We start from the raw sequence: 18,364 nt of genomic DNA, 5'->3' as shown, positions 1-18,364 counted from the left end.
GGCCTGCAAAAGACTCACTTTTTCTTAATACGTACTACAGTAATGTCAGAGTGACTTTCTAGAAACCTCATTTTGAATTCTGATGACCTTCTCTTACAGCTCCTCATGTGGAATTCCTAAGACCACTCACTGATCTTCAAGTTAAGGAAAAAGAAATGGCACGGTTTGAGTGTGAAATTTCCCGAGAAAATGCCAAGGTCTGTGATTGTGTGGTTGCTAACTTGTGTTGTTGGGTAACTGTGTTTACTTTTGGTTAGCCAAAATGGGAAAAAAAAAAAAAAAAGGTTAATCAAACCTATCTCTGATCATCACTTTTCTTTTAGATTAACGATTATTAGATTGAAGATGTCACACTTCAGTATGAAATACATACTTGATAGTACATACTTGATTTAACTGTTCTCTTTTTAGTATTATTCATTTACTATGACTTGAAAAACACTGGACTCTCAATCAGGAGATTTAGAAATTATTCATTTGAACCATATGAAGTTGCTGTTTTCTTAGGCTAAAAACAAGTATCAGTAATTTCCTATGTCTCAACTAAGTACTCCTGGTTGCTACTAACTACCATTGGCAAGTCACCTTTGAGTCATGGTTTACACATCTGGAAAGCAAAAGAGCTGGTCTGCATGATCGCTAAAGCCCTCTACTGCTCTAAACTTAATATGGTCCCATTATTTTTAATAACTGATAATATCACAGCTGCTCACTTAATAATAACTGAGGAAATTTGTTCTTGCTTTTTGGGGTTTAGCTGTATTTACCACTTCGGTTCTTCACAAAATGATGGCTGCTTTTAGAAAAGCTTAGGAAAACAGTTCGCCTTAAGGACGCACGAACGTGCAAAGGAACAAGAAAACTGATAAAAGTATTTATTTATCTTAAATATAGGTTCAGTGGTTTAAAGATGGTGCTGAAATTAAAAAGGGCAAAAAATACGACATCATATCTAAGGGAGCTGTCCGCATTCTTGTCGTCAACAAATGCCTACTGGACGACGAAGCGGAATATTCCTGTGAAGTAAGGACAGCGAGAACTTCTGGCATGCTGACAGTCCTGGGTAAGAGTGAAGTCTTTCTTTGCAGGAGTATATATGTTGGGGGGAAAAATTTCCAGTTTAATTCAATTTTTTTTTTTAATTTTTCTTGCAGAAGAAGAAGCTGTCTTTACAAAAAATCTTACCAACATTGAAGTTAGTGAAACAGACACCATAAAACTGATTTGTGAAGTCTCCAAGCCTGGGGCAGAAGTGGTTTGGTACAAAGGAGATGAAGAGATCATTGAAACAGGTAGATACGAAATCCTTACTGATGGACGGAAGAGAATCCTGACCATTCAGAACGCTCACCTTGAGGATGCGGGCAACTACAACTGCCGACTCCCAAGTTCTCGAACTGATGGCAGAGTCAAAGTACATGGTATGAAAGTTACAATGAAGACTATTTTATTTTAAGAAAACCATACTGGTTGCATTTAAGGTACAGATGCTTACGTTTTCAATATCTTGCGCCTTTTTCTTTCCAGAACTTGCAGCTGAATTTATCTCAAAGCCTCAAAACCTTGAGATACTTGAAGGAGAAAAGGCTGAATTTGTCTGCTCTATATCAAAGGAAAGCTTTGAAGTCCAGTGGAAGAGAGATGATAAGACACTTGAATCTGGAGATAAGTATGACATTATTGCTGATGGCAAGAAGAGGATCCTCGTGGTGAAAGATGCCACTCTACAAGATATGGGCACTTACGTAGTCATGGTTGGGGCCGCCAGAGCAGCAGCTCACTTGACAGTAATTGGTAAGTTTGTTTGTATTTCTTGGGTTTACTTCTGTTCGCATCTATTACTGCTTCATACTATGAAGTCCTGTTGATTGTTTTCAGAAAAACTCAAGATCATAGTTCCTCTGAAGGACACCCGTGTGAAGGAACAGCAAGAAGTCACCTTTAACTGTGAGGTCAATACTGAAGGTGCCAAAGCCAAATGGTTCAGAAATAAAGAAGCCATATTTGACAGTTCAAAATACATTATTCTCCAAAAAGACCTGGTCTACACCCTCAGAATTAGAAATGCACGATTAGATGATCAAGACAACTACAGTGTATCTCTGACCAATCACAGAGGTGAAAATGTTAAGAGTGCAGCCAATCTAATAGTAGAAGGTAAGACACTTGGACAGCATTAGAAATTTTTAAAATCAACGTCTATTATGAAGACAGTTAAAAGCAACCTTCTTCTTCTCCTTTCCAACAGAGGAAGAACTTAGGATTGTTGAGCCTCTTCAGGATATTGAAACAATGGAGAAGAAATCTGTCACGTTCTGGTGCAAGGTCAACCGTCTCAATGTAAGACTGAAGTGGACGAAAAATGGAGAAGAGGTGGCTTTTGACAACCGTGTTTTATACAGAATCGATAAATATAAGCACTCTCTAATCATTAAAGACTGTGGCTTCCCCGATGAGGGTGAATACATTGTCACTGCTGGAAAAGATAAATCTGTTGCTGACCTTCTCATCATAGAAGCCCCTACAGAATTTGTGGAACACTTGGAAGACCAGACAGTTACCGAGTTTGACGATGCTGTCTTCTCCTGCCAGCTCTCCAGAGAGAAGGCAAATGTAAAATGGTACAGAAATGGGAGAGAAATCAAAGAAGGCAAAAAGTACGTGAAAGCTACTTAATCTCTATTTCTGTAGCTATACATACACTTTTGGCAATTTAGTGGCCGTTAATGCAAGCTAACCAGTAATTCAATCTCTTCTTTTAGATACAAATTTGAAAAGGATGGCAGTGTACACAGACTCATTATTAAGGATTGCCGGCTGGATGATGAATGTGAATATGCTTGTGGAGTAGAAGACAGGAAGTCTCGAGCTAGACTCTTTGTGGAAGGTACGTATTAAGTGGAAGGACAATTTTAATATCAGTGCCAGCTTTTAAAAGTTGTTAATCCCAGTACAAACATGTTTGTATTTATTTCACATTTTCTTTTCAGAAATCCCTGTTGAGATCATCAGGCCTCCCCAAGACATCCTTGAAGCCCCTGGTGCTGATGTTGTCTTTTTAGCTGAGCTCAACAAAGATAAGGTGGAAGTCCAATGGCTAAAAAATAACATGATTATTGTCCAGGGTGACAAACACCAGATGATGAGTGAAGGAAAGATACACAGACTACAGATCTGTGATATTAAGCCCCGAGACCAGGGTGAATACAGATTTATTGCCAAAGACAAAGAAGCCAGAGCTAAGCTTGAACTGGCAGGTAGGTCCCTTTCTTTTATTTTCAAATATCTTCACAATGTCACAGATACTGTGTATGTTTCAGATTTCAGTTTTCAGATTTCAGTGTATGTTTCAGATTTCAGTTAATTAATGAGAAAATGCTTTTGAAAGCCTTTTATTCTTGTTAAGCCCTATCCACAAGTCAACTATTCTAATTCCTCCTACCACCAAGTGCCCCGAGTCAGAAGAAATTGACAGCATTGCTTTTTACATGCCAGAACCTAGAAGAGTTCCTGGCACATGGCAGCTGTTGATTGATTCCTAGAATTAACCTATTGCTCTGAGAGTCTTCCCAGCAAATCCAGACCTAGAGATGGCAGCATTCTTTTCTTCTTTCCAAATCCCTGTGGAGCCTCTTAGGTCTGTTCTCATCCTGACCCAAGCTTCCAAGGCATCCTTATAGGTTGGCATTTGAAAGAGCTATTAATATACCTCTTGTATGTAAGAACAAGTTTGGTTTATCATGAACTAAGTATGAGGTGTCTACTTTATACAAAAAGAAAAAAAATGTTTTATGCTCTATGTTTAGTTCTTTGTTATTATTGGCAAAGAATGGAGATTTTATGGTTTCATATCATCCTTAATCCTCTGTTCTTCAGAGTCTGATAATTTGCAGAATAAGCTGTGAGAACTCTTAAGTCAGCTAAAGTTCTCTGCTGTAAAGTGACTGTGATATGCCTCTAAGGTTATGTAATGAATATTTGCTAACAAATGCATAGTGAAGAAGCTAGGGCATAGCTGGACTACAATAAATCACTCAAAAGCATTCACATGTTATTTTTCTCACTAGCTGCACCTAAAATCAAGACAGCTGATCAAGACCTCGTGGTTGATGTTGGCCAGCCCCTGACAATGGTGGTGCCCTATGAGGCCTACCCCAAAGCAGAAGCAGAGTGGTTTAAAGAAAATGAACCCCTTTCTTCAAAAACCGTTGATACTACAGCTGAGCAAACTTCCTTCAGAATTTCAGAAGCCAAGAAAGGGGACAAAGGAAGGTATAAAATTGTCCTTCAGAACAAACATGGAAAAGCAGAAGCATTCATCAATTTACAAGTTATTGGTAAGCCCTGGAGTCACTCAGACTTTACTGTCAAAGCACAACTAAAAGCATGCTAACACACTAAAAAAAAAATTTATATGTGAATTTCAGATGTTCCTGGGCCAGTACGTAACTTGGAAGTGACAGAAACATTTGATGGTGAAGTGAGCCTCGCTTGGGAAGAACCATTAACTGATGGTGGAAGCAAAATCATAGGTTATGTTGTTGAAAGACGTGATATCAAGAGAAAGACCTGGGTTCTGGCCACTGACCGTGCAGACAGTTGTGAGTTTACTGTCACTGGACTACAAAAAGGAGGAGTTGAGTACCTGTTCCGTGTGAGTGCAAGAAACAGAGTCGGCACTGGTGAACCAGTAGAAACTGACAGTCCTGTCGAAGCAAGGAGCAAATATGGTAAGAAGTTAAGTAAATTGTAAACTAGCTTATCCTTTCTTTTATTCCTGAGATAACCTGAAGCCTGTGTTTTCTTCTGTGATGAAATCCAGATGTTCCAGGTCCTCCTTTGAATGTAGCGATCACTGATGTGAATAGATTTGGTGTCTCACTGACATGGGAACCACCAGAGTATGATGGAGGTGCCGAGATCACAAACTACGTCATTGAATTAAGGGACAAGGCTTCTATCAGATGGGAAACTGCCATGACCGTAAGAGCTGAAGACCTGTCTGCAACCGTCACTGATGTGGTGGAAGGACAGGAGTACAGTTTCCGGGTCAGGGCCCAAAACCGAATCGGAGTTGGAAAACCAAGTACAGCCACACCCTTTGTCAAAGTTGCTGATCCAATTGGTAAGCCCATCAAAAAAAAAAAAAAGAATTTCTCTATTAAATCCAGAAATTAAGCCTCTCGATTAAAATAAATCAAATTAAAAGTTAATGAGAAGGAAGAACATCAGAAAAATTTGAACAAAATTGTAGAATTTTGTGCCCACTTTTATCCAGTGAATTCATTAAACCTATTTTAATGGGTATGATAGAAATGATAATAGCACCATCTTAATAAGTTGTCACTGAATTAAATGGTACGCTCCAACTCTTTCTTCCATTCCAGAGAGACCAAGTCCTCCTGTGAACCTAAATTCTTCAGATCAGACTCAGTCATCAGTTCAGCTCACATGGGAACCTCCTCTGAAAGATGGAGGAGGCCCAATATTGGGCTATATCATCGAACGATGTGAAGAAGGAAAAGATAATTGGATTCGTTGCAATAAGAAACTTGTCCCTGAACTGACTTACAAGGTAGAGCATGTGCATCTAAAGAAAGAGTCAGTATATAATCATGGACTTAAATGTATGTGTATTTTTACAAATATTGATTCATAATTTTAGGTTACTGGATTACAAAAAGGAAATAAATATTTGTATCGAGTATCTGCAGAAAATGAAGCTGGTGTTTCAGATCCATCTGAAATTCTTGGTCCTCTGACTGCTGATGATGCATCTGGTAAATGGATATTTTACTTTTAGATGTGGGAACAGCACATAGCTACTTTGGGGTACCAGGGACTTAAATATAAGTACTGGAAACTCATTCACTTTTCTCTTTGGTAGTTGAACCAACAATGGATTTAAGTGCATTTAAAGATGGCCTGGAAGTTATTGTCCCAAATCCTATCAAGATCCTGGTTCCAAGTACGGGCTATCCAAGGCCAACTGCTACCTGGTCTTTTGGAGATAAAGTACTAGAAGCAGGGGACCGTGTGAAAATGAAAACCCTGTCTGCCTATGCTGAACTTGTCATTTCTCCAAGTGAACGTCCAGACAAGGGCATTTATACACTGAAATTAGAAAATCCAGTGAAAGCAATTTCTGGGGAAATTGACGTCAATGTAATTGGTAAGGAACTAAACTTTTGTTATCTAATTTATCTAAGGTGATTTGACAGTATTAACAAATATTGGTTCAAGCTATTAATGATGACTTCTGACTGCATTTTTTTTTTTCAGCTCGCCCAAGTGCACCCAAAGAACTGAAATTTGGTGAGATAACCAAGGACTCAGTACATTTAACTTGGGAACCACCAGATGATGATGGAGGAAGTCCACTGACTGGTTATCTTATTGAAAAGCGAGAAGTCAGCCGGAAAACATGGACTAAAGTGAGTTTTGAGCAGCATTGCACCAACTGCAGAAAAGAGAGTGGGGGAGATCCCAGAATGCCATGCAGTTTATCTGTTTTTATACATGAAACATATTTCCTTGACCTTGCTTTAAAAGTGTTGATGCTAATGCTTCCTGAGGTAGTTCAACCAAAATCTGGTATAATTGCTTCATTTTTAGCAAGACTTACCAAATTTTAAGCTGGATTTGTTAAAAAATAAAACTTATCTATTCATGTGGTACCTGATTAAGTACCCAATGTACCCTTTTAATATATAAGACATTCTAAGGACACTAAGTACTTAACTCCTTGGTAATGGTCCTTCTTCTCACACCACTAGATTACCTTAGTTGGCCTGATCTGCCATTTTTTTTCCTCCTCAGTTTATACCATTACTATTTTTTACCTTGATTTATCATATTTCTAATAACCAAGGTGGTAGAAAAAAATCAACACCTTGTTTGCCACCTTTTGAATGTGTACAAACTATGAAACAGTTATCCCTTATATTAAGGGTCAGATGTTATTATGTGCCGTACTTTACAATTTTTCTCTAATATGAAATTCATATAAGAATAATCCTTAGCATTCAAAACAACTTCTATTTGTAACCTTGCTCATGGTAAAAACCTTTTGACTTGGGCAAAGAGTTTTTGGAAAACAGCTTATTAACTGTATTGCTTTGTCCCAGGTTATGGACTTTGTGACTGAACTAGAATTCACAGTTCCTGATCTTGTTCAAGGAAAAGAGTATTTATTTAAAGTCTGTGCTCGTAACAAGTGTGGCCCTGGAGAACCCGCATATGTTGATGAACCTGTAAATATGTCAGCTCCTGCAAGTGAGTACATTCTGGATGATTTCTTACCTAACCTCTTGTTACCTGTTTTTGCTTTTACAACTGGAGTTGAAGTTATGGGGGAAAGACACAGGCTGGCAATATGGAGATTTCATAGATAGCTTATCTAAGACTAATTCACTCTTTAAACTGTTATAGCGGTTCCAGATCCACCGGAGAATGTTAAGTGGAGAGATCGAACAGCCAACAGCATCTTCCTAACATGGGATCCACCTAAATATGACGGTGGGTCACGCATCAAAGGATATTTAGTTGAAAAATGTCCACGTGGTTCTGATCGATGGGTCGCCTGTGGAGAACCAGTTGCAGAAACAAAGTAAGTTTTATAGTTATTTGGCACAAGAGTAAATGTTTACTCTTACTCACTAAAATGGGCTTTCTTTTGGAAAATCAACATGTTAGGTTTAGAATTTACCTGGTGTGCCCATCTGATTTTTTAAACTTCTGCTGATTTACCCTTTAATCGAGGTTTTCATTAGTTAAAATATTGAAGCAATTAATTTAAAGGATAGTATTATACCAGTGGTATAAATTTTGGAAATATGAATATTGCACAATGGAATAGATTAGATGCATTAACGTAAAATCTTATTTTGTTTTCTGACAGAATGGAGGTGACAGGTCTTGAAGAAGGCAAGTGGTATGCCTACCGCGTGAAGGCCTTGAACAGGCTAGGTGCTAGCAAACCAAGCAAACCCACAGATGAAATCCAGGCTGTGGACACCCAGGGTACTTATTTTTGGTTTTTGTTTACCAGCCAGACCTGTGACTTTAATTCTGCATAAACCTACTAACATCATAAATAATCTTTTCCAACTCAGAGGCTCCAGAAATTTTCCTCGATGTGAAGCTGCTTGCGGGTCTCACTGTAAAAGCAGGAACTAAGATTGAACTTCCTGCTACTGTAACTGGCAAGCCTGAACCTAAAGTAACTTGGACGAAGGCAGATATGCTTCTGAAGCAGGACAAGAGAATCACCATTGAAAACGTTCCTAAAAAATCCACAGTGACAATTGTCGATAGTAAGAGAAGTGACACTGGCACGTACATCATCGAGGCCGTGAACGTCTGTGGTCGGGCGACCGCTGTGGTAGAAGTGAATGTCTTAGGTAAGGGAGGCTCTCATTTTAAAAATGGGCAAACTCATTCGAGCTACTTTTAAAAATAATAAAACACGATTTAAAAAGTGGGTTTTTTTCTGAGTGTATAATGTCATCCACAGATAAACCTGGACCCCCAGCTGCTTTTGACATCACAGAAGTCACCAACGAGTCATGTCTTCTAACATGGAACCCACCACGTGATGACGGTGGATCTAAAGTCACAAATTATGTCGTGGAGAGAAGAGCGACTGATAGTGAAGTGTGGCACAAGCTTTCGTCAACTGTCAAGGATACAAAGTTCAAGGCAACCAAATTAACACCCAATAAAGAATATATCTTCAGAGTTGCTGCAGAAAACATGTATGGTGTTGGTGAGCCAGTTCAGGCCACTCCAATAACAGCCAAATTTCAGTTTGGTAAGTCGCCCATTAATCAGTAGGCTTTAAAAAAAAAAAAAGGATGCTTGTGTCAAACTTGGATTTAGGTGTCATATTTATATATAGGACATATAACATGTTACTATCCTGTCTACAGATCCACCTGGACCTCCAACTCGCCTGGAACCTTCTGATATCACTAAAGATGCAGTGACTCTCACTTGGTGTGAGCCAGACGATGACGGTGGCAGCCCAATCACGGGATACTGGGTTGAAAGATTAGATCCTGATACTGATAAATGGGTTAGATGCAATAAGATGCCAATAAAGGACACAACATTCAGGTATGCCCAAGTTTTCATCAAGATGTTAAAATAGCAATTTTTTATTCTTTAGCTTTCTTTCCTTTTGATTAAATATGATTATATATTATTATACAGTTTTTTATTTACTTTTCTATTACCACATAATTTCAAAAATGATATAAATTCCATTGAAGGACTTATTTCTTAATTTCTTACTGTAAAATATCAAACTTTCTGGAAGTTTCAAAGGGTTTGGTCCCCCAGCATATTATGACAATGATTATTTTTAGAGGTTCTATAATTAGATAGATACATTTGACCAAATCAAAAGTGTATGACAATTAAAGGGCAATTTTTACTTTATATTGAAATATTTTCAGTTAAATTTCCAAATTACAATAGAAATAAATTAGCTTCTTCTATGTAAAACAAACAGAAGTTTCTGCTTCTTATCATGGTATTCAACTCACACTTTGTTCCTAATTCAGAGTGAAAGGCCTCACCAATAAGAAAAAATACAGATTCCGTGTGTTGGCTGAAAATCTTGCAGGACCTGGAAAACCAAGCAGATCAACTGAGCCAGTCTTAATAAAGGATCCCATAGGTATTATTTATATACGTCTGTGATTTTGAAACTTATATTAATTCCTTTTGACAAGTCTAAATAATGATTTCATTTCGTTGGCTTGCAGATCCTCCATGGCCCCCTGGAAAACCAACCGTGAAAGATATAGGCAGAACATCATTAATGTTGAACTGGACAAAGCCAGAACATGATGGAGGGGCAAAGATCGAGTCTTACGTCATTGAAATGCTAAAGACGGGAACAGAGGACTGGGTCCGAGTGGCTGAAGGGGTTCCCACCACTCAGCATTTGCTCCCAGGGCTCATGGAAGGGCAGGAATACTCATTCCGAGTTAGAGCTGTGAACAAGGCCGGGGAGAGTGAACCCAGTGAACCCAGTGACCCTGTGCTTTGCCGGGAGAAGCTCTGTAAGTCACTCTTGGTTATTGCATCCTTGCTGTATGATCTCCTGGCGATCACTAGAGAATTTAGTGAAGACTGAATATTAGACAGTAAAAAATTGTATTTTCTTTCTTCAGATCCCCCATCACCACCTCGCTGGCTTGAAGTTATTAACATTACCAAAAATACGGCAGACCTGAAGTGGACAGTTCCTGAGAAAGATGGAGGGTCCCCTATCACCAACTACATTGTGGAAAAGAGAGATGTGAGACGAAAAGGCTGGCAAACAGTGGACACAACTGTCAAGGACACCAAGTGCACGGTGACCCCATTGACAGAGGGTTCTTTATATGTGTTCCGAGTTGCTGCAGAAAACGCCATAGGACAAAGTGACTATTGTGAAGTCGAGGACTCTGTCCTGGCCAAAGACACCTTTAGTATGCTCTCTAACTTTGTCTTTGTGACACCATTTGTAAAGGATTATCACTTTTCCCTCTCACTTTTCTAACCACTGAATATTTTGCTTTCAGCCACCCCGGGACCACCCTATGCTCTGGCAGTGGTTGATGTCACAAAACGACATGTTGACCTGAAGTGGGAACCACCTAAAAATGATGGTGGAAAACCAATACAGAGGTAGAATTTTAATTAATTCATAAAGAAAAATTTGCATTTGGCTGAAAATTCTTAACTGTATTAATGCTAATGAAATGCTTTGCTATTTCAATAGATACGTCATTGAAAAGAAAGAAAAGTTAGGTACCCGTTGGGTGAAAGCTGGAAAGACCGCAGGACCCGACTGTAACTTCAGAGTAACTGATGTTATTGAAGGAACAGAGGTCCAGTTTCAGGTTCGGGCAGAGAATGAAGCTGGAGTTGGTCACCCAAGTGAACCCACGGAAATCCTGACCATTGAAGATCCAACAAGTAAGTAGTGCTGATTAGACAAAGGATATTTGTATAGAGCTTGAGGATGAGATTGTGGATGTGAATGTTTCACTCTTTTTTCAGGTCCTCCTTCACCTCCCCTTGACCTACACGTGACAGATGCGGGGAGAAAGCACATTGCCATTGCTTGGAAACCTCCAGAGAAAAATGGTGGAAGTCCTATTATAGGATACCATGTTGAAATGTGTCCAGTAGGCACTGAGAAATGGATGCGAGTTAATTCTCGCCCAATAAAAGATTTGAAATACAAGGTTGAAGAAGGTGTTGTTCCTGACAAGGAGTACGTTCTGAGAGTGAGAGCCGTCAATGCTGTTGGTGTCAGTGAGCCATCTGAAATCTCTGAAAACGTGGTTGCCAAAGACCCAGACTGTAAGGACACAGTTTCTTTTATAATTTAAAAAATGGGCTTTACCGTGCATTGCATTTTTGACATTTTTTTTTTTTTACCTCTTTTGGATTCTGTCTCACAGGCAAGCCAACAATTGATCTGGAGACTCACGACATTGTTGTCATTGAAGGTGAAAAGTTAAGCATTCCTGTTCCCTTCAGAGCTGTCCCAGTTCCAACCGTTAGTTGGCATAAAGATGGCAAAGATGTTAAAGCAAGTGATAGATTAACAATGAAGAATGATCACATCTCTGCACACCTCGAAGTTCCCAAGAGTGTCCGTGCAGATGCTGGAGTCTACACCATTACCCTGGAGAATAAGCTTGGCTCAGCAACTGCCTCAATCAATGTCAAAGTCATAGGTAATCATTCTTTGATGATACACTAGACATTCTTCACATGTTGGGAAAATTAGTTAACTCTGCAGTGTTAGGATAAATGGCTTCATGAGTTGACCATTCGTAAACTGAATGTCCTTTCAGATTATTTCTTCCCATATGAGAAGCAAAGCAATTCTAAAGCTAGTTAAACTCTGATTACACCAACTTACTTCTGTTGTAATTATTTCCATGTGAAGTACTAGTATAAATAAAAGATACAGCATACCCAAAAAACATTTAAAGAACCAGTATTCATTATTCATTGTATTTGCATTTTTTCATAGTGTTCTCTACCAGGGTAGTAACATTTTCTGCCCTCTTCCTCCCCACACATGGATGGTATTTGGGGGTCCATTTTTGCTTGGAACAAAGGGGAGCTACTGACATTTAGTAGTTGGGAGCCAACGATGCTACATGGTCTGCAATGTAAGGGACACTCAGCACATCAAAGATTATTCTACCAAGATGTGAATAGTCCTACTTAGAGAAAGAGTGTGCTATTAATATGCTGACTTTTCAGATTACAATAATAATTATCAATTTGATTTCTAACAGGCCTACCTGGACCATGCAAAGATATTAAAGCAAGTGACATCACCAAGAGTTCTTGTAAATTAACCTGGGAACCTCCAGAATATGATGGTGGAAGCCCAATTCTTCATTATGTCCTGGAACGCAGAGAAGCCGGGAGAAGGACATATATACCAGTCATGTCTGGTGAGAACAAATTATCTTGGACTGTAAAAGATCTCATACCAAATGGTGAATACTTCTTCCGTGTCAAAGCTGTCAACAAGATTGGTGGAGGCGAATATATTGAACTGAAAAATCCAGTCATTGCTCAAGATCCAAAGCGTAAGTTTGGGCATGAATGTAATGTAGCTAGTAGTGAACATGCAATTTTTATTTTAAGAAGATGGGTTCCCCATTTTAACAGTTTTTTCTTGTCTTCAGAGCCCCCTGACCCACCTGTAGATGTTGAGGTTCATAATCCCACAGCTGAGGCAATGACTATTACATGGAAGCCACCTTTGTACGATGGAGGGAGCAAGATCATGGGTTACATCATAGAGAAGATTGCTAAGGGTGAAGAGAGATGGAAGAGGTGCAATGAACACCTGGTACCAGTCCTGACCTATACAGCAAAGGGACTTGAAGAAGGAAAGGAATACCAATTCCGTGTGCGAGCAGAAAATGCTGCTGGTATTGGCGAACCTTCTAGGGCCACTCCTCCAACCAAAGCTGTAGATCCTATTGGTACGTTTTGTTTAATGGGGTTGCCATTTCCCCTTGTAAAACAAATGAGAATAACGTTTTGCCAGATATTTTAATCAGAATTGAAACAAGTATTGTTTTTAATCATTACAGATGCCCCGAAAGTCATTATGAGAACAAGCCTAGAAGTGAGGCGAGGTGATGAAATAGCGCTTGATGCAACTATTTCTGGGTCACCTTACCCAACTATTACATGGCTAAAGGATGAAAAAGTCATCATACCAGAGGAAATTAAGAAGCGAGCAGCACCCCTAGTTAGGAGGAGGAGGGGTGAAGTTCAAGAAGAAGAGCCATTTTTCCTGCCTCTTACAGAACGTTTGAGTATCGACAATAGTAAAAAAGGAGAATCTCAGCTACGTGTCCGAGATTCTCTCCGACCTGACCACGGGCTGTTTATGATCAAAGTTGAAAATGACCACGGTATTGCAAAAGCTCCCTGTACTGTCAGTGTGCTAGGTAAGTAGGTAAAACTATGCTTCCCGATGGAAGAAAGTTAATATCAGAGTTTTAGTAAAACACAAAAGTAAGGAGTTTGGGGCAGGGTCGGGGAGTTAAAAGAAATGGGAAACAGCTTCAGCAAGGTATTCTCAGTCCCATTTTCTTCTCCTGGCTATGTAAAAGAAGTCAACTGACTTTGTTATTCATCAGCTAATGTGATACAAAGATAGACAGACGTAGGAAAAACAGAAGCTGATGTCAGAGAAGCACACTAAACATTTACATTTTCCGTTGCAACCATTTCTACACAAATTTTTAATCACTTCTTTCTTTCAATACCAGATATACCAGGACCACCAATCAACTTCATATTCGAAGATGTTAGAAAGAACTCAGTCCTCTGTAAATGGGAACCACCCCTAGATGATGGTGGCAGTGAAATTATAAACTACACTTTGGAAAAGAAAGACAAGACAAAACCTGACTCAGAATGGATTATTGTCACTGCTACCCTTAGACATTGCAAATACCCAGTGATGAAGTTGATTGAAGGAAAGGAGTACCTCTTCCGTGTAAGAGCTGAAAATAGGTTTGGGCCTGGACCACCATGTGTTTCAAAGCCACTTACAGCTAAAGATCCATTTGGTAAGGTTCTTTAGCATCTGAACTTTGCCTTTTTATCATACGTTGGTATCTACATTATCACAGCTTGTAAACTTGAATTCTTATCTCATACTAGGGAATTAATTTAAGTATGCCCCCTCCCCTTTTTTTTAATCAGAACCTCCTGACGCACCTGATAAGCCCATTGTGGAAGATGTTACCAGCAACAGTATGCTAGTGACATGGAATGAACCAAAAGATAATGGAAGCCCCATCCTGGGTTACTGGCTGGAAAAACGTGAGGTTAACAGTACACACTGGTCTCGTGTCAACAGAAACCTTCTGAATGCTTTGAAGACCAAAGTAGAAGGCCTATTAGAAGGTCTCACCTATGTCTTCAGAGTATGTGCCGAAAATGCAGCTGGACCTGGAAAGTTCAGTCCCCCTTCAGATCCCAAAACAGCACATGATCCAATCTGTAAGTAATCCCTTAAGAAGAAAGTAGGGTACAGCATGGTCACTATAATTATCAGTACTATATTATATGCTTGAAAATTGTCAAGAGAGCAGATCTTAAGTGGTATCAAAAATGGTAATTATGTGAGGGGGTAGGGGTATTATTATGTGGTACAACATTATCGTGGTAATTATTCTGCAATATATGCATGTATCAAATCATCATATTGTACACCTTAAACTTACATGTGGTATATGACAATAGGATCTATTAAATAAAGCTGGAAAAAAATCAAACTAAACACTAGCAATAGTAGACGTGACTACAGACATGTCTCTTGAGGTTGCAATGTAAAATTTCAAACATCTGTATAGATAACTTGAAAGTTTCACAAAACAGTATTTACCCATATACCTGCAACACACTGGGGGGGAAAAAAAAGAAAGTGGGATAGCGTAAGCTACTGTACATTTTAAAACCATCAGTGAGTTCTGATTTGTGTGTCTGCATTCATTCTAGCTCCACCTGGGCCACCTATCCCGAGAGTCACTGACACAAGTTCTACAGCTATTGAACTAGCATGGGAACCCCCAGCTTTCAATGGTGGTGGGGAAATCATTGGTTACTTTGTCGATAAGCAGCTGGTTGGCACAAATGAATGGTCACGCTGCACAGAGAAGATGATCAAGGCCCGTGAGTACACTGTCAAAGAAGTCCGAGAGGGTGCCGATTATAAACTTCGAGTGAGCGCTGTCAACGCTGCAGGTGAAGGACCGCCTGGAGAAACAGAACCTGTGACTGTGGCTGAACCACAAGGTACTTAAAAGTCACATGAATAAGATTATGGATGTTTTCCCAGTATGGGATTTTTTTTTTTTTAACTTTTTTTTAAATTGAAGTATAGTCAGTTTACAATGTATCAATTTCTGGTGTTTAGCACAATGCTTCAGTCATACATGAATATACATATATTTGTTTTCATATTCTTTTTCACCAAGATATCAAATATAGTTCCCTGTGCTATACAGTATAAACCTGTTAATCTATTTTATAGGATTTTCTTTTTCATCTTTATTTCATGATTATTCTCTTTCAACAGAGCCTCCAACTGTGGAACTAGATGTTTCTGTTAAGGCTGGAATACAGATAATGGCTGGGAAAACTCTTAGAATTCCAGCTGTGGTAACTGGTCGTCCTGTGCCAACAAGAGTGTGGACCAAAGAAGAAGGAGACCTGGATAAAGACCGTGTTGTAATAGAGAACGTTGGAACCAAATCTGAACTAATTATCAAGGATGCATTGAGAAAAGATCATGGCAGATATGTGATTACAGCTACCAACAGCTGTGGTTCCAAATTTGCAGCAGCCAGGGTAGAAGTTTTTGGTAAGGAATATTACATGGATTTCCATAGGATTTTTCCCAAGTGATACTGTCTTACTGCATTGATTTTTTTGTTGTTGCTGTTTTATTTTTCAGATGTCCCTGGTCCAGTTCTTGACTTAAAACCTGTTGTAACAAACAGAAAGATGTGTCTGCTTAACTGGTCTGATCCAGAAGATGATGGAGGAAGTGACATCACAGGCTTTATTATTGAAAGAAAAGATGCTAAGATGCATACCTGGAGACAGCCAATAGAGACTGAAAGATCCAAATGTGATATCACGGGTCTCCTTGAGGGACAAGAATATATGTTCCGTGTGATTGCCAAGAACAAGTTTGGCTGTGGCCCTCCTGTTGAAATAGGACCAATTCTTGCAGTTGATCCACTAGGTAAGAGAGAAAGTTTTCATTATGTTTTCAAAGTAAAATACTGACTGCTTCTAGTTATGTCATTTATGTATTGAGATTTATGGCTTCAAATTTCCAATAGTCTCGAGACCTATGGCTGGAGAGAAATAAGAAAGGTAAACCAAATAACTACCAGCAACTTTAAGAAAAGCATATTTGCTATATTTTCAACGTAATTTTTGCACAAAACAACATAGTTTTGTGTACTGAAAAACCTGAATCACTGGAGCTTAGCAATAACCTAAAAATAGTTGAAATATTACATCTTAGTAATAAAATATACTGGAGAAATTTAATAGTCTACTACTTAAAGAGAGTTCATTGTTTCTGAAAGACTACAGGACAGATAACTGCCTTAGCATAAATGCTTTGGCCTCCTTTTAGCCCTCAAGTAGTCCCCACACTGGAAGGATATGGAAGCCCCCAAACCAGAAAGAGCCACCAAAGAATAGAAGACCAACCAAAGGAAATCTCCTTCACCAACATGAACAAATATAAGGCCCTAAAATTGCACACACTTGGTAATACACACTGACATCCCATCCAGGAAAGCAAAGTCTCTGAGGATGACCCATTCCCAAGAGACAGAGGAATTATTCCTCCACCACCACTACCTCCCCCTAGAAACCAAGATTCCATTCTCACTGTAACAGCTCATCTCAGAATGTCTATTACCGCTTAAGTTACCGCTCTGTGCCATAAAGAACAGAACAGAGTTGGGTTGCAGTAACAGTCAATGGATTGGGTCAACCTTTACCATTCAAAGCTTGTTCTGTTTTGTTTGTCAAGACACAAAACTCCAGCAGCATTACAAACATTCTCTTTCCACTCCATTTTAAACCCGCCCTTGAGAGAGCATGGTTCAAAGTGTGTTCAGTAGACATATCCATTGTCTGTTAATAAGAGAGGAATGCTTTGCCCTCAGCTGGTCATTCAAAGCAAAACTTCAGAGACAGCCCTCCTCGTTCATTAAAATTAGAAGTTTCCCCAGTGAGAGAGGTAAAATATCTAAAATGCGAAATGTAAAAAAGCATATGTGTACCTCGGTTTATTTTTAATCAATAATCTTGACTATCGAGTTTACTAAGAAAAATTCTGCCTATATGAATGCCTGTAATCCTGGTACATTTTTAGTATTTTAAAGACAGATGTAACATTATAACAAACAGAAACCTGGTTTTCACATAATTAATTTAAGTGAAATGTTATTTTTTAACATGAATGTTTATTTTATTCTTGTCATTTCATTTCAACTTGCTTCTGGTTAAAGGCCCTCCAACGTCTCCCGAGAGGCTCACATATACGGAAAGGACCAAGTCCACTATCACCCTTGACTGGAAAGAGCCCCGCAGTAACGGTGGCAGCCCCATCCAAGGCTATATTATTGAAAAACGGCGTCACGACAAACCTGACTTTGAAAGAGTTAACAAGCGACTCTGCCCAACCACGTCTTTTCTGGTTGAAGACCTCGATGAACACCAAATGTATGAGTTCCGTGTCAAGGCTGTCAATGAAATTGGTGAAAGTGAACCGTCCCTGCCTCTTAATGTGGTCATACAAGATGATGAAGGTGTGTGATCTGAACATAATAATGACTTTAATGTACTTTTAGTCACAGGTAGAGCAAACAGCCTTATGACTTTGCTATTTTTTTCTTTCCCTTTTCTTCACAGTGCCTCCAACTATTAAGTTGCGCCTGTCTGTTCGAGGAGACACTATCAAAGTTAAGGCAGGAGAGCCTGTTAACATCCCTGCAGATGTGACAGGCCTTCCAATGCCTAAGATTGAGTGGTCCAAGAATGAGAAAGTGATTGAAAAACCCACTGATGCACTTAAGATAACCAAGGAAGAAGTATCCCGAAGTGAGGCAAAGACTGAGCTTAGCATTCCCAAAGCAGTCCGGGAGGACAAAGGCACTTACACAGTCACTGCTTCTAACCGCCTTGGCTCAGTGTTCCGAAATGTTCATGTTGAAGTATACGGTAAGTGACGTGCCTTCTTATAAAAATACAAAATCTGGTGTCTGTTCAAGAATTTCCTTCT

General features: G+C 39.2%; 1 protein-coding gene and 1 long non-coding RNA gene across 6 annotated transcripts in view; one reads left to right on the top strand and one right to left on the bottom strand.

Annotated features, from left to right (window-relative positions):
- Window positions 1-18,364, bottom strand: part of LOC141577720 (uncharacterized) — a 120,798-nt gene that overhangs the window by 22,225 nt on the left and 80,209 nt on the right. For 2 of the 3 annotated variants that reach the window (XR_012507061.1, XR_012507060.1), the window contains 3 exons: window positions 16,152-16,299; window positions 15,159-16,039; window positions 14,465-14,564 (listed from right to left, as the gene is read on the bottom strand). The exons of the other annotated variant lie outside the window; for it this stretch is intronic. This is a non-coding gene — a long non-coding RNA (uncharacterized LOC141577720). The remainder of the gene's footprint in view (window positions 1-14,464; window positions 14,565-15,158; window positions 16,040-16,151; window positions 16,300-18,364) is intronic. 3 annotated transcript variants of the gene reach the window in all.
- The window catches only part of TTN (titin), a 269,061-nt gene that overhangs the window by 173,107 nt on the left and 77,590 nt on the right, over window positions 1-18,364 (top strand). For all 3 annotated transcript variants that reach the window (XM_074363962.1, XM_074363965.1, XM_074363963.1), the window contains 38 exons: window positions 100-197; window positions 895-1,063; window positions 1,155-1,421; window positions 1,528-1,794; window positions 1,879-2,157; window positions 2,249-2,657; window positions 2,763-2,887; window positions 2,991-3,257; window positions 4,068-4,337; window positions 4,428-4,730; window positions 4,823-5,125; window positions 5,388-5,575; window positions 5,666-5,780; window positions 5,888-6,172; window positions 6,283-6,434; window positions 7,128-7,275; window positions 7,432-7,609; window positions 7,901-8,022; window positions 8,115-8,402; window positions 8,516-8,812; window positions 8,931-9,117; window positions 9,567-9,682; window positions 9,771-10,070; window positions 10,182-10,481; window positions 10,575-10,680; window positions 10,775-10,971; window positions 11,056-11,361; window positions 11,463-11,741; window positions 12,315-12,614; window positions 12,714-13,016; window positions 13,128-13,490; window positions 13,815-14,117; window positions 14,254-14,553; window positions 15,052-15,348; window positions 15,632-15,916; window positions 16,010-16,303; window positions 17,592-17,891; window positions 17,995-18,303. In XM_074363962.1, the coding sequence (XP_074220063.1) occupies window positions 100-197; window positions 895-1,063; window positions 1,155-1,421; window positions 1,528-1,794; window positions 1,879-2,157; window positions 2,249-2,657; window positions 2,763-2,887; window positions 2,991-3,257; window positions 4,068-4,337; window positions 4,428-4,730; window positions 4,823-5,125; window positions 5,388-5,575; window positions 5,666-5,780; window positions 5,888-6,172; window positions 6,283-6,434; window positions 7,128-7,275; window positions 7,432-7,609; window positions 7,901-8,022; window positions 8,115-8,402; window positions 8,516-8,812; window positions 8,931-9,117; window positions 9,567-9,682; window positions 9,771-10,070; window positions 10,182-10,481; window positions 10,575-10,680; window positions 10,775-10,971; window positions 11,056-11,361; window positions 11,463-11,741; window positions 12,315-12,614; window positions 12,714-13,016; window positions 13,128-13,490; window positions 13,815-14,117; window positions 14,254-14,553; window positions 15,052-15,348; window positions 15,632-15,916; window positions 16,010-16,303; window positions 17,592-17,891; window positions 17,995-18,303 (9,375 nt within the window). The remainder of the gene's footprint in view (window positions 1-99; window positions 198-894; window positions 1,064-1,154; window positions 1,422-1,527; window positions 1,795-1,878; window positions 2,158-2,248; window positions 2,658-2,762; window positions 2,888-2,990; window positions 3,258-4,067; window positions 4,338-4,427; window positions 4,731-4,822; window positions 5,126-5,387; window positions 5,576-5,665; window positions 5,781-5,887; window positions 6,173-6,282; window positions 6,435-7,127; window positions 7,276-7,431; window positions 7,610-7,900; window positions 8,023-8,114; window positions 8,403-8,515; window positions 8,813-8,930; window positions 9,118-9,566; window positions 9,683-9,770; window positions 10,071-10,181; window positions 10,482-10,574; window positions 10,681-10,774; window positions 10,972-11,055; window positions 11,362-11,462; window positions 11,742-12,314; window positions 12,615-12,713; window positions 13,017-13,127; window positions 13,491-13,814; window positions 14,118-14,253; window positions 14,554-15,051; window positions 15,349-15,631; window positions 15,917-16,009; window positions 16,304-17,591; window positions 17,892-17,994; window positions 18,304-18,364) is intronic.

Source organism: Camelus bactrianus, chromosome 5 (genome assembly GCF_048773025.1).
Source record: "Camelus bactrianus isolate YW-2024 breed Bactrian camel chromosome 5, ASM4877302v1, whole genome shotgun sequence".
Classification (NCBI taxonomy): Eukaryota; Metazoa; Chordata; class Mammalia; order Artiodactyla; family Camelidae; genus Camelus; species Camelus bactrianus.
The sequence above is the reverse complement of the archived record's forward strand: the minus strand, read 5'-3'. Positions and strand labels throughout refer to the sequence as shown.